Genomic DNA, 13554 nt, shown 5'->3' on the forward strand with positions numbered 1-13554 from the left:
TTGAAGATGTGGATAGCGTCAGCGTTTCGGAGGAACTAATCGCTGGAAGTATAAGACGCGAAATGATCCGGTCGCCCTACACTAGATTAGGAAGACCATAAGCTACTTTGTTTTCACATTCCAAGTCTTGAAGGATAAGACTTCTAATTCACATTTGGATAGCCAGGGGTGCAACACATGAGAACTCAGAAATTCCAAGGAAGGACAGTACTATCTAATCAATCAATTGATCCTACCTAAGCTCTAATAAACATCCTATCTTATCGCTGCTCATTAATCCCGCGGTCTTCGCAAATTACCGTCAAAGCAGAATCCATGCCACCAGGCCTCCTCTAAAGTTCCTCCACAATATTCAACTAGGCTCCTACCTTCATCATCAATCCCATTCCTTTATCAACCATCCCAGTACTGTGTCGTTAATCCAAATCGCTTGTCGTCAGTCCTAGTCCGATCGTGGTCCTTAACCATGAGCCGTAGCCTCGAGTACCGCTTGGCATCTACTCCTTGTTCTTGTTCTTGGGCGACTACAGGCGAGACTTACTGTGGAACTTCTTGCGCACCTCTTCAGGAGTGATGGGGTCTTCGGGATCTACCAGGACTGGTCCAGCTACAGTCGCGGCGCCTGCGATTTTGAGGGTAGAGCAGGTTGTTTGCTTGTTCACCTGCACCTGCAGATTAAACTTGCCGTCGCTTGTAATGCCCTGCATATCGAGACGAAAATGCACATTAGAGTAGATAGGGTTCGAGGCGGAAGATGGCGGGAAGTTCTCCAGTCGAGTCGCGGGGATCTCGTCGATAAACGACTCGAGAAGCTTCTTTGCGTTACGCATGATGACAGTATTGATAGGTAATAGTGAGTAGTATTCAGTGGTAATCGGTAGTAGTCAGTGTTGGTTAGTGGTAGGTATGGGCGAGAAGAGTGCGTGGTGGATGAAAGAAGGAAAGGATGAACGATAGAACGTCTTAATTCTGGCTTCGATATACGGTCTGTGTCGCTGGCAGTGCCATCACTGGCACTGATATAGACACTGACACTGATATGAACATTGGCACTGATACAGACATTGGCAGATGAACGTTGTTCTTTGGATAAACATGCAAGTTAATGTTCGTCTAGCCTGTTCAGAAATACACCGGAAACATCTTGTCAGGTACACTGGTTGAGTCACTGAACAATTGGGAAAATTGACAGAACAAAAAGTATATGTAAGCTGCCCCTGAAGCATCACAAAGACGTCTTTGGAGGTTGAGAACAAAGAATTGGCGCGACTCCACTACCTTAGGTACCTATATATATCTAGGCAACCCCCACTTTGAGTTCGTGTAACCTGTGCTCTTTTACCATCAACTTACAGTCATCCTCTGCAACGCACAACTTCTACTCTACACTTCTGCGACACAGAAATTCTTCAACACAACCACAATCATGTCTGATACCGCGCGACCAGGTCTACTTTGGGATACCTCTGGCCTTGGCGACAAACCGCTTTGGGAGTACGAACCAAACCTCGATGACGTTGCGAAAGTTTGCCAACAGACGTTAGGCCTCAGCAGCGACGAGTGCCATGTATCCTTTCTGGCCAGCGGCGCCATGAACAAGGCATACACTGTTCGAGTCAACGACGAGAAGAGATACGTTATGAGGGTCTCGCTTCCCATCGACCCCAAGAATAAAACAGCTTCCGAGGTCGCGACTCTGAAATGGCTGCACCTCAATAACCCCAACGTCCCTGTTCCCGAGGTCATCGCATTTGACGATTGCAATAACAACCCAATCCGCTTTGAGTGGATTTTGATGCAGTACATGCCTGGCCAGCCAGTTTCTGACAAGTGGCGCAAGATGCCTTGGGAGGACAAGATTGCTCTTGTCAAGCAGATCGCAGACAGCCAAATGGAAATCATGAAGAACTCGAACTTCGAAGGCATCGGCTCATTGAGAGAAACCGAAAAAGGGACAGTCCCCGATCGTTACGTCGCCATGGACTTCTGCTTTGGCAAATCTTTCGACTGCGACGTCCCGAGAGGGCCTTTTCGCTGTATCCGCGACTGGACCAAATCACTCACTGAGATCATCACGCAGCATTACATCGATGCCATCAAGAACGCTGAGGACGACGAAGACGATGGGTTTGATGAGGACGATCGAGAATACTTCGAAGCCTACTTGAAAACCACCAAGCGCCTTGCCAACACGATAGAGCAGGTTTTCCCTGACGAATCTGAAAGCACAGTCCTTCAACACGCGGACCTTATCCTCAGTAACATCATGGTTGACGAAAACAACAAGCTGTGCGGGATTATCGACTGGGAATTCGCCTCTACGGTGCCGCTTTGGGCCGCTAACCCCGCTACCCAGATCCCTAAATTTCTAGACGGACATGAGCAAGAGGAATTGCCAGATCGCGATGCCCACGGGCCTGCCGAACCAGACTCTGAAGGCGGAGGTGGTCTGGACGACGAAGGGAAAGCTTCATCGTACTGGGAGAGTCTGATGGACTATGAGACGACTCAGTTGCGTAAGGTCTACAAGGACTATGTGGGCCAACGACTGTGCCCTTCTGCTGTGCGTGACCACGAGGATAGCGCGATCAAGATCAGGGTCGACTTCTTGGAGGCAATCAACTGGTGCAGGATCGGATTACTTTCAGGCAAGATTGAAGACTGGTTGGATGAAATTGAGAAAGGGAACTTTATCCGGTTGTAAATTTGAGCCTAGGTTCTTCGAGATCGAGGCTATCTGTCATAAGCTTGAGCATACTCTTTGACTCAACTTCAGTTCATAGCAGAATCTTTAGATTAGACAAATGATATCAAGGTTTCCGACGCAAACCTCCATTTTGAAATTATGAGCTTTGTGTGATCAAAAGTGTTGTTTTATTAAGCACGCATTGCCGGGCATCTTATCACCAGATGTGTCACTAGCCGACCTCGAGTAGAAGCACCATGTGACCTTGCATCACAGACGAGTAGCGAGGAATGTGACTTTATATCGTCTATTGATAGAGAGAAAACGAGTCGATCGCTTTGTTACGAGACTTTTTCCTTTTTCCCTCCCCTGGCAGAGATAATCCTAGCCATCAATGTAAATACGTGCTATCGCCACTCAGTCATTCCTCAAAAGTCAGATATCGTCTCCGGTTCCTCTATCATCGGTCTTGTTTTCCACTCCTCCCGCAGTGAGAAAAGTTCCAACATCCCCGTGTAATCCGCCAAATCCGGGCATGCTTCCAAAAGATCATCAACCTCCGCTTCCGATGGACTATAAGCCAGCTGAACGTCCAAGGTTCTGAGCTTCTTTGCTTTCTTGCAGGTCTCCAACACAAGCGGCCCTACTTCGGTAAAACCTATTCCGAGATGGCGCAAGGTAGACGAGTGAGCGGTGATCATGTTTGCAATCGCGTTGTTCGTCCCCTCGTCTGCTTCGTCGTCGTCTGGCTCGTCGATCACTATCTCCCATTGGTTGCACCAGAGGCCTGACAACGTGATCTGTCGAAGTGGCGCTTTGCTGTCAGCAATGGCCTGAACATCCTCCATTACCGCTCTGCATGCTTGGCCGAGGACGAGAGTCGTCAATGCTGTCATGTGCGGCATGATCTGGACTATCCAGTCTGACACTTCTTCAATACTCTGCACCTTCAACAGTTGAAGTGTGGGACCCCAGTTCTTGCATGCTTGTTCTAGATCGCCCGATAGCGTCAAGGTGTCGTGAAGCTTCAGCTCTTGCAGGTTGGAGCACTGCATGGAAAGTCTGGGGAGATCGTCGTAGCCGTGACTGAGAGATCTAACATAGAGGGCGCGTCTGGGTTGTAGCCTTAAACTGTGCAGGAACCCCTCTCCACCTTCTCTATCGGAATAACGTGGAGATTGCGAATAAAGATACTCTTCTCCTATTCCATAGAACAGTTTACATGAGTATACCACTGCGACCAGGGTGGTTTTTCGAGAGTCGCGGTCAAAGTCGTTGACCTGGCTGATGTCAAGCTAAGGTTTTTGAAAGTCACGTCTCTCAACGCGTACAGGTTAAATCAACACAACGTACCTGGCTGATGATCAGGCGGTAAATCTCATACGGTAACCGTGGCGGGGGCCAGTCCTTCCCTGTCGGAGCAGTTGTTTCCTCCATTCTTCGTTAGGTCGAAATAGGTTTAGAGGCCTGTTGCTGGGTGAAGGAAGATGGGTTGTTGTTTTGGTGTTGAGGCTGTGATGTCAGCTAGTAGCACAGACCACGTGGTCTTTGCGCCACGACGAGAAGACGGTCCCGCAGATGACGACTCTGAACAAAAGCAATGGAATATCCGTCCAGGAATAATTGTGAGCAGGTTTCGCAGTAAATCACAGGTAAGATGATATGGATCAGAATAGAGAGTGGTCTACGGGGTAGTATAGCTGGGTAGGTAACAGAGGAAAATATCCTTCAAGACTTAGGCTACGGAATAAAGTAGCCTAAATCCTAGCCTAAACGGTCATAAGATGACCAAATTATTTCGTCTCTTATGCTTTCGTCGGTTAATCCTTCTGACATCCTGCGGTGTAGGTAGGCAAAAATGCAAAAAAGACAACATACAACAGCGGGGATTCGCTGGTCGTCACCGACCCAACTACTAATCCGCCGGTTAGTGGCTTGACTATGGGAGAGCGGACGGGATCCCGTATTTTCCACTACCTTTGGTCGTATGTATTAGCTGTAACTTTTTCAGGGCCTATATCCGGCATCTAGCAGTTGCCGTGCGCGTCATTAGTCGTGCACACCGAGAGAACAACACGAGGTTGAGACTTATTCTTGGAACAAAAAGGAGTAAATGAGCAGTTTTTAGATGATCGCATTTTCATTCTCAACTTTACATTGTTATTGTCTCTGTCTCTGTCTCTGTCTAAATCGATTTCTTCACCGCAATATCTCCATCGTGCAGACCCAAGTCGGCAGGCTGACCATCGAAGAACCCATACAAACAACCCTCAATACAAGCCCATCGCTATACCTTCACTCGCGTCCACAAGAACATCCCCACTCAATGTCTACCAAACACAGCATCCAGTCTTGCCTTTTCCGAATCCCGGAACGCTGCCTGACCCTTTGCGACCCTCTCCATCAGAGTCGTAATAGTTTCATAGCTCGCCTCCAACTCTTTCTGCTTTGCCGCTATCTTCTCCATCCACTGGACTCTCTTCTTGCTGTGGTGCCCCCAGGTACATCCGAAGGCGACGTCCTCGGAAAGCATTTCTTGTTCGCGGTGATGGACGAACTTCCACAGCTCCGCCCGTTCTTCGCAAAGCTTCCCGCACAGACCATATTGTTCCCTGATCTTGCTCATAAGACGGGGATAAGTATCTTCCACAACAGGGTGCTTATCAAAAATCGGCATATCGAGATCGGTATAAGAGAGCCACAGGCCTGGTGTTGACTTGAATATTTTTCCTGGGGAATACCTTACAGGGTTCTGGTTGGTACATCGCGTAAGGTTGTCAGCGGTGCTCGCAGGGCGGTATTGTTTGTAGCTCCGGCCCTCTTTAGTCTTATCGTTCTCATACATCACTGGTGGCGCAGATGCCGGTCTGGATGGTTGGATAAGAGGAAGAGGCGCTTCCTGACCTTGGGCGAGTGGTTCCATGGCGGTGATGGATAGCGTTGAGAAATAGGAACATTCAGGTTCGGGGTGAGCAGGTTGGAAAAGAACAAGATCAAGGTTGGAATGAGCAGAGACTTTATACTGGATATCCGAGAGGTGAATCATGGTTTGGAAGTATTGTCCAGTGACAGCCATGACGGCTAGTGACAATCGCGAGTGACAGCTGCTTGCTCCAATGTGTGGCTTTCAACAAAGGACTCTTACAACAGCAAACATAACAACGTCCAAGACTTGAAAGTACCAAGGCAAAGTAGCCTAAATTTGCTTAACGATATCTAATTATTTCGTCCCCTACCTTTCCGTCCCTAACGCTCGTGGAGGAAGGTCTAAAAAGCACAAAGCTTACCAACCCATTATTCACGACATCACAATGGAGATTGCAGACTGTCAAGCAGAAATGATTCAGTCAAGATTCATTGATCAATACTCTGGGAGGAACTCATCATCACGTCACCACTGGCCACTATAGCTTCATGTTTCTGTGCCCATGTCGATTACGACATCCCGGGAGGGCCTTTCTGTTCCGCCATGGTATAGCTTGAAGCGATATGAGACTGTTATCCAGGATGGCTACGCTCAGAGCGATAGTAACAACGAGAAGTACGACAATATCAAGTATGAATCATACAAGGAGTGTCCCGACATGGCACAAAGCCTTCATGGTGCAGTACCTCTGATGTTTGTGTGCAATGGAAACAGAATCAACAGTACTTTCACATGCCAGTCTCCCCCTCCAGAACATCCAAATTCACGGAAACAACAAGCTCATTGGCATGATCAACTGGAAGTTCTATAGTATTCTTCCGCTACGGGTCTCCACATGTCCACAATCCCTTACTAGTCCCTGCTTCCAACGATGGACTGAGACCAAGACTCGACGCCTTCAGCGATACCCAACAGACACTGACGAAGATGTGAAGGATGAAGAAAAGTCGACTTGGCACTAGAATCCCATGGTGGACTATGGGTTTCCGGGATGCACAACCGATCCTCAGCTAGTTCGCCTCCGATGAGGCCGCCTGTTCCTCCGCCATCTGGGCCTCCATTGCATGCCTGCGTTTATGGTAGGTTTGCTTCAGAGCCTCGAGGGTACGCTCTGGAAACGCGGCCTAGTAAATGGTTAATACTTGATCAAGAAGAAAGTATGGGGATCCAAAAGGGTTTACTTACGGCAATGGAGGCCCATTTGGCCCCCCCATTCCTCATTTCAATGAGGCGACGAAGTTCGTCCCGGTGCCAGAAACTGTAGGACGGCGCGCTACTTTCCTATAAACTAGTCAGTAAGGCGTTACCAGTTTCAGGAATAGGTCTACTGACTGGAGCTGCTGGGGTAGCAGCGTCAACCTCGGCGTGAGCAGCAGCAGGAGCAGAATCAGCGGCCGGAGCAGAGTCAGTATCGGCGTCGGGAGCAGTATCGGCATCGATGGCGGGAGCAGCATCGGGGGGTGCGGAAGCCACGGGATTGCTGGAACCAGAGCTTTCTCCGGACTCGTTGAGCCACGGGCGCTGGCCAGGGCCATCGGGGAGGGGCTTTCGGCCCTTCGCGAGTGCCTTTTCATGCCAGACCTGCATCGTGTCGGCTCGTATATAGAGTCAAAGGAGTGATATAGCTTAGACTTGCAAGAGACCAAAGTCAAGGCGAAGGTGGTATAGTAGTGTGTTGAGAAAACAAGAAATGAAGAAATGAAAGATGACAACTACGAAATGAAATAGCCGTGGACCGAAGTGCATGGTCAACAGCAACCTCTTTTTCAAATCTTTGCCAGCTCTCTGGCAGTGCTTGCCAGTGCTGGCGGCGGCCTATTGTTAGGTCCACTACAATAGGTCAGCAATAGCAGAGACAATAGGCCGAGGGACGGAGGACCAGGCAAGCTGGATTCAATCAAGACCGTATATAATATGTGATGCTGGTGTGTTATGTGAATGAAAAAGAAGCAGTGGAGTGTTCTATATCTACAATCGCTGCTCGGCATTCATCAGCCGTCTACTATTATCCATATAATTTATACAACAGAAGGATCCAGTGTTTGAACAGTGAACAACTGTAATTAAAGAATGAACAATAGAAATCTAGAAAAAAACATTTTTTAGTCAAGTGTACAAAGGTGGTACCCAGACAAAGGAGTATACTACTGTGTAAAGGGAAGAAAAAGAGATGGAAGAAGCAACTTGATAAATCCCTTTGAGTTGGAATCACCCGGGAATCATATAGGCCGACGAAATCTCCAAATGACCAGGACCTTCCTTGTGTTTGACATTTGGGCGATGTGTAGCTAGGGAAACATGCAAATTGAATGGAAAACATAGCATGGATGTCAATTTTGGTGTGTCTTGACTGCAGACAATTTGCATCCAAGGAAACATAGGTGCAAATGGCAAACCTAGTGGAGACAGCAAATTTGCCTACCAGGTAACTACCAAGACAAAAATCACAATGCAATACCAATCACAGCCAGAGACAAATTAGTCACGGCAAAAGAAGAGTCACGTTGTCATTCAATATATCATCAGTTTCATTCAATTGAACATTTTTCCTATTGCTTTCATGTCTTCATTGTTGTTTTCCAATCAGTTAACAGTACAATGCGGCACCCCATTCCTAGCAACACACTTCGCCGTCTGAGCCGAGTTAATCTTGATCCAGACACCCTTCTTGTAAGCCTTCTCACTCCCTCTGGGTCCAAACTTGACGTAGTATGTTCGATCGGCAAAACAGAAAGCATCGACGTCGGTGCGAGGCTTGTGGAAGAAGCCACCGCGTGAGGAGTTGGCTCCCAAGAAGTACTGCTTGCACTTGACAGGCTTGCCGCCACTGCTGAGTTGACAAAGGTGGTCTTTCAGTCCGAGGTCGGCCCATTTGGCGGTCCAAGGTGTGCTGTTTTCGAAACGGCCGCATGGAGGGGTTTTGCATTGGGATGCTTCGACGGGGGTAGAGGCGCCGAGGAGGATGGCTCCGAAGGATAGGATGGCGGAAGGCTTCATTTTCACGATGTCTCGAAGGGACTTTAGCTTGATTTTGAGGTTGAGAAGTAGTTCTTAGGACAGACGAAAGACTTGTGATTCCATTCTGACCTTCAGACCATCGAGACCAATTTATACTCAACTTTATCCCAACCATTTTCACCGCCGCAGCCCAACAGCATGAACAAATCCCACGAGAATTAAATTTAGCAGTCTGTGTACCGCTATAGTGCAGAAGCTGAACAAGAGTTGCTCCGTGCTTACAGCCACAGAAGCCAATCACTTGGTACAGCGTGGTGCGGCTGAGGACTGAAACAACTAACCCCAAGATCTAGACCGTGTGGCGTTTTTGTAATATCTTGAACTCAAGTGCCGATAGGTCACTAGACCGGATGAACTACCTGGACAGGAAGGTGGTAACTTTATATAGAATTGCTTTTCATGCCGATGTGATGCTGCTTTACTTGTTGGAATGGCCCCCAATGGCCCCCAAGTATCGCGAGATTGTCACTTGACACTCATGATTGGAGGCGGTATACACAATCTCTCCACTAGACGGAGAGTGATTGATTCGATTGAATAGTCTATTCTAGGAGCATAATTGTCTTTCGTCTATCTTGCCATCGGCACAACAATCTGGGGATAGACTCATCACGGCTGAAAGGCCTAGCGTTGAGCTAATTTTAATTGAGCTTCGCTAGTCAGAATGATACAAAGAATAATGCTGTGCATGTTGCTAGAGCACATTTACCCGGTATTAGAATCCTGGAGTCAATTTTCGCTCTTCTACCGCATTAACCGAGCCTACAACGGTACTGTTCGGTAGTTTTGTTCGCATCGTCACTCCTCTGGGGCTTTTGCAATCAGCTCCAAGGCGGTTCGACACTTGCATTGTAGTTGGATCAACACGGCCGTTCAGTCTTGTTTCGTAGAGAGCCCAAGGCAACTTTCCTTTGCAGGCACAAACAGAGCTAGACGAATATTCCCGTTTTAGGACTACCGGTACAGACCTCGGCGCTGGGCTGTCTTCCAAGTCTCCATCTTACAGAGTGCTTATCGTCTCTTATCTCTTTATCGATTGCTCATCTTATCTTATCGGCTCTTATCCACCATTCCAAGATGAGGCACAAATCGCGCTCAGGCACGTGCCATGACATCATGGAGATAGAGCGGGTATACCCGCGTTGATCACTGTCTTTATGGCTGCAGGGTAATTTGTAAACTGATGGACTTAGAAACTAATCAATTGCTGCATCTCTCATCAGAGCTTTTGTTTCCTAGCTACCGAGTGTCTATTAAGACACTCTGCTTAAGCTTTTACTCTGTCCCTGATTTTTTAGCAGTGGAATGTGGTGGTCGCTCCGTTGAAAACACATGCTCAAGCAAAAATCACGTTAACGCTGATGTTCCCGCCCACGTTTTAACACCAATTATTTTGTTTTCGTGCTTCCACCTCTTCTAGTCGGAGGCATCAGACACCACTATTGAGAGATGTCACAGAACCCACAGACATCGTCTAGCTTTCGTCCTTGCTGCCCAGCCCCCGTTCCTGACGTTATACCGTCATGATGTCTCCACAGCCCGTAAATCCAAAATGGAGTCAACCTCAATTCGATCAATCCCTGTTGAAGATCCCCCCACTTCAGACACGACTCTGTTTCACGATTAAAGACCAAAAGTCTCTCGTATTCCAACACGATAAAACCTGGCGATGGCGTCAATCCTTTTGCACCTGCTGTTTCATCACAAAAACAAGCCTCACTTGTAAGTGGTGATTGGCGGCGCCTTTCCTCCGTGCGCACCACGTGGACCTCAGGGTCGGCCTGTTCGGATCCTGTTCTGATAGGCTGAGTCGCTGACCATGACTCGAGTGCACATCGGCCGTTTCCTTAAGTGCAAACTCTATCGACCGCCACGACTGCATATTCCCTCGGCAGTCTTGGATGAAATGAGCATTATTGACTGCCGGAGATGAGAAATTAGAAGAATAAAGGAAGGAAAGCTTAACGCACGTGGCTTTTACAAATGGGTTCAATGTTTCCGCTGCATCAGTGACATCTTCTTTCGAGTCATGGTTTATCCCGCCACTTCCAGCACGGTCATCATCGTCATAGACACCAACATAACTTTCATCATCATCCTTCCGGGGACACCAGGTTCCGGGTTATCCTACTTGCGACTAACCGGGCTACGGATCGTACCCGCAAGGGTCAACACTCTGCCCGAATGTGGTTCCACTAGCCGCAGCGCCATTCTTCAGTAGACGCGAAAGAGGGCACTTGACGATCCAATAAGAGCATAAAAAACACACCCGAAGTGGCAACACTGCCCCTGCGGCCGATAACTTAGCAGTTACAGTAATCAAAACATAAGCTCTAGCGCTATCCACTTGAAGATCTTTGAGAGGGAATCAATTCGTTTTAGAAAGGGGTCGTGCGTAGGTCTCTGCGTCTTTAATCCCGCTATTCCTCTTTCTTTCCCACCTTCCTTCTCTTTTCTGAAATCTGGAGATGTCCACATTCGTGATCCTGGATGGGGGATCGAATTAAAGCTGCGAACAATGCATGATGAGGGTTGAAACGCTGGCTACATGGGCTGCGGTTACTGTCAGCGCGGCGGCTTCTGTGGCGAATGGGAGTGAAGCCCAGGTTCAAGCGACGATCAATGCTTCTCCAGAATGCGCGGTAAGTAATCTTTAATCTCGCCTCAACTACCGAGACATTCGCTGATGGTGTCACAGCAAGGATGTCTTGTCACGGCATTGCGTACAGACTGCGATTTGCAAGATGAAAAAAGCTGCATTTGCCATTCTCAAGATTTCCACGCGGATTTAATCTACTGCATGAGACAATACTGTCGCACCCCTGCGATTTTCGGTATGTTGCCTCTTTCGATGATTTGCATCCAGGATCAAGACCCCTGACAGCACAACAGCTTCTCTACGCCAAGTCGATGCTTTATGCGAGCGCCCGATACGAGACCGTCGAAACGATGCCTGGCCATACATTTCAATCCATATTCTTTCTATTCTTTGTACTGTTATTCGCATTTATACCAAAGCGTTTCTTGTCAAGCAGTTTTCACCGGAGGATTGGTTATCTTTGACTTCTTTTATTATCTATATTGTCTATTTTGGTATTGGACATCATGGTGAGTTTCGGGAAAGTCTTGGGCATCAAGCGACATTACTAATAATATGTAGCATTGATGTCTGCTTTTGGTCAGGATATATGGCAGGTCAACGCGGAGGACCTGTCACATGCTCTCAAGGTAAATCGCAAACACCACATATCCACTTCGTGTACTAACGTGCTCAGCTATTTTGGATTGACTGCCCTTTCTACAGCCTTCTGATGGGAATGACCAAAGTCACCATCATACTATTCTACATCCGACTATGCCACGTATACACTCGATTCTGCCAAGTCTGCTGGGCCATCATCGTCATCGTCTCTCTCAACACCATCATTTTCATGTTCCTCAACATATTCCAATGCACGCCGATACGCTGGAACTGGGACCGCTTTAGCGGACACGATGTGGATTACAAGTGCATGGATTTGAACAAACTTCAATGGTCGATTAATATTACGAATATTATTTTTGACGTGGTCGTTTTGGCGCTTCCGATACCACTCGTCTGGAGGAGTATGTATTTCTGCGATGGTGTTGGGAAAATGTTTACTGACAATTTATAGTGAGATCGACATTCCGCCGAAAAATCGCCATCATCTTCATGTTCAGCCTAGGCGTCGTCGTTCTAGTCGCCAGCTGTCTCAAAATGCGCTACAACATTCTCTACGGTCATTCAACCAACATAACATGGGATTATATGGACCTAATGGTCTGGGCCGGCATCGAAAGCTCCGTCAGCATCGCCGCACCCTGTCTCCCAACAGTACGATTATTCCTACACAAAGTATTTCCACAATCATTCGGACGCATGTTCGCCTTTGGATCACATGCAGATAAAACGCTTGACGACCATATTAAAGCAGAGGAGGAAGAAGTTGCGCAGTGGGCAGCGGATCTGGAGAAACCGTCCGATGCTTCACTGGTTAATGTTATTATCAGGCCAAGAAGAGCGGCGATAAGTTTGGGACATGACTTTGGACCTTCGAGAGGTGGACGAGGAGGCAGAGGAGGACGGAAAAAACCTATGACTGAAGCGAGTCGAATTCTTAAAAGTGTTGATGAGTTTGATGAGATACCACTGGTCAATTAACAAAGACCAAACAACTACAGTTTCTTAATGTATACGTATGAATAAACGAAATATCAAAGATATACCAATTAGCAAAATAAAGTGACTGGGAGAAATTGTATGGACCTGGCTTACCGGTTCAGATTATGATGTCACTGACCTGTGGCCATCCAAAGGAATCCTTTTGTAGGAACTGCTTCAGTAGGTAGTTGGTGCAAAAAGCAAAAAAAAAAGATCGTAAGTGAGAACTCTTAGAGAGTCCGACTTTCTTCAAGTCGACGCGGGCCTGATTCGAACAGACGCCTCCGAAGAGAATAGATTTCTAGTCTATCGCGTTAGACCACTCCGCCACCGCGCCTTACGTAATTGTTGAAGGAAAGTGTTCCATCTTGCACTATGTCCGATGTCTGAGGGAAAATTCGACTCTCGTGAATCAAGAAATCTCGGTATCATCGTGGTGGTGTCTGATGTTCTTTAGTGAATGTCGCTGATTCTTCGCCGCTTGCTCTTCATTCAGACTGACTGGCCCGTAATTGGTACAAAATGGAAACGCACTGGTGCCTTCAGAAACGTTGTTAGATGACGTCATCGACATCGCCGTCTCTAAGAATCATTGATCTATCGAGGTCGGTCAGGTATAGCGATAGCTATCATCGAGACGAAGATTGGAGGAATTTAATGTCCCTTTTGAAAGGCTGCAGCATCTATTAATTGCTGTTTCCATATTCGATTAGCCCCTGATCGGCTGCTCTACCGCGGCCC

At 47.6% G+C, this 13554-nt stretch overlaps 7 protein-coding genes and 1 non-coding gene across 8 annotated transcripts; 2 read left to right on the forward strand and 6 right to left on the reverse strand.

The window, feature by feature from the left end:
• Positions 1 to 524: 524 nt before the first annotated feature.
• On the reverse strand, positions 525 to 830 carry B0J16DRAFT_322232 (uncharacterized protein; the record flags this gene model as incomplete). Its single annotated transcript, XM_046125687.1, has 1 exon — positions 525 to 830. One exon carries the CDS (start codon positions 828 to 830, stop codon positions 525 to 527), a length of 306 nt encoding a protein of 101 aa, XP_045981925.1.
• Positions 831 to 1345: 515 nt separating this feature from the next.
• Positions 1346 to 2704, forward strand: B0J16DRAFT_416548 (kinase-like domain-containing protein; the record flags this gene model as incomplete). The annotated part of the gene is made up of 1 exon (XM_046133600.1): positions 1346 to 2704. Exon 1 carries the CDS (start codon positions 1427 to 1429, stop codon positions 2702 to 2704), a length of 1278 nt encoding a protein of 425 aa, XP_045981926.1. The 5' UTR covers positions 1346 to 1426.
• A 161-nt stretch (positions 2705 to 2865) lies between these two features.
• Positions 2866 to 4423, reverse strand: B0J16DRAFT_345869 (uncharacterized protein). The gene is made up of 2 exons (XM_046128338.1): positions 4040 to 4423; positions 2866 to 3966 (listed from the first exon to the last, which is right to left on the reverse strand). Exons 1-2 carry the CDS (start codon positions 4121 to 4123, stop codon positions 3115 to 3117), a joined length of 936 nt encoding a protein of 311 aa, XP_045981927.1. The 5' UTR covers positions 4124 to 4423; the 3' UTR covers positions 2866 to 3114.
• A 586-nt stretch (positions 4424 to 5009) lies between these two features.
• B0J16DRAFT_322235 (uncharacterized protein) lies at positions 5010 to 5762 on the reverse strand (the record flags this gene model as incomplete). The annotated part of the gene is made up of 1 exon (XM_046125688.1): positions 5010 to 5762. The coding sequence occupies one exon, from the start codon at positions 5760 to 5762 to the stop codon at positions 5010 to 5012; it is 753 nt and encodes a 250-aa protein (XP_045981928.1).
• Positions 5763 to 6622: 860 nt separating this feature from the next.
• Positions 6623 to 7199, reverse strand: B0J16DRAFT_386566 (uncharacterized protein; the record flags this gene model as incomplete). Its single annotated transcript, XM_046131581.1, has 3 exons — positions 6623 to 6736; positions 6798 to 6893; positions 6945 to 7199. The coding sequence occupies 3 exons, from the start codon at positions 7197 to 7199 to the stop codon at positions 6623 to 6625; spliced, it is 465 nt and encodes a 154-aa protein (XP_045981929.1).
• A 934-nt stretch (positions 7200 to 8133) lies between these two features.
• B0J16DRAFT_164599 (uncharacterized protein) lies at positions 8134 to 8705 on the reverse strand. The gene has a single exon (XM_046122287.1). The coding sequence runs from the start codon at positions 8607 to 8609 to the stop codon at positions 8196 to 8198; it is 414 nt and encodes a 137-aa protein (XP_045981930.1). The 5' UTR covers positions 8610 to 8705; the 3' UTR covers positions 8134 to 8195.
• Positions 8706 to 10815: 2110 nt separating this feature from the next.
• Positions 10816 to 13146, forward strand: B0J16DRAFT_345872 (uncharacterized protein). The gene is made up of 6 exons (XM_046128339.1): positions 10816 to 11272; positions 11329 to 11464; positions 11523 to 11738; positions 11791 to 11858; positions 11906 to 12236; positions 12287 to 13146. Exons 1-6 carry the CDS (start codon positions 11153 to 11155, stop codon positions 12811 to 12813), a joined length of 1398 nt encoding a protein of 465 aa, XP_045981931.1. The 5' UTR covers positions 10816 to 11152; the 3' UTR covers positions 12814 to 13146.
• On the reverse strand, positions 13069 to 13150 carry B0J16DRAFT_t212. The gene has a single exon. It is a non-coding gene; the product is annotated as a tRNA-Ser (tRNA).
• Positions 13151 to 13554: the final 404 nt, after the last annotated feature.

Source organism: Fusarium flagelliforme (assembly GCF_020744385.1).
Source record: "Fusarium flagelliforme strain FIESC 12 MPI-CAGE-AA-0113 chromosome Unknown B0J16scaffold_5, whole genome shotgun sequence".
NCBI classification, from domain to species: Eukaryota; Fungi; Ascomycota; class Sordariomycetes; order Hypocreales; family Nectriaceae; genus Fusarium; species Fusarium flagelliforme.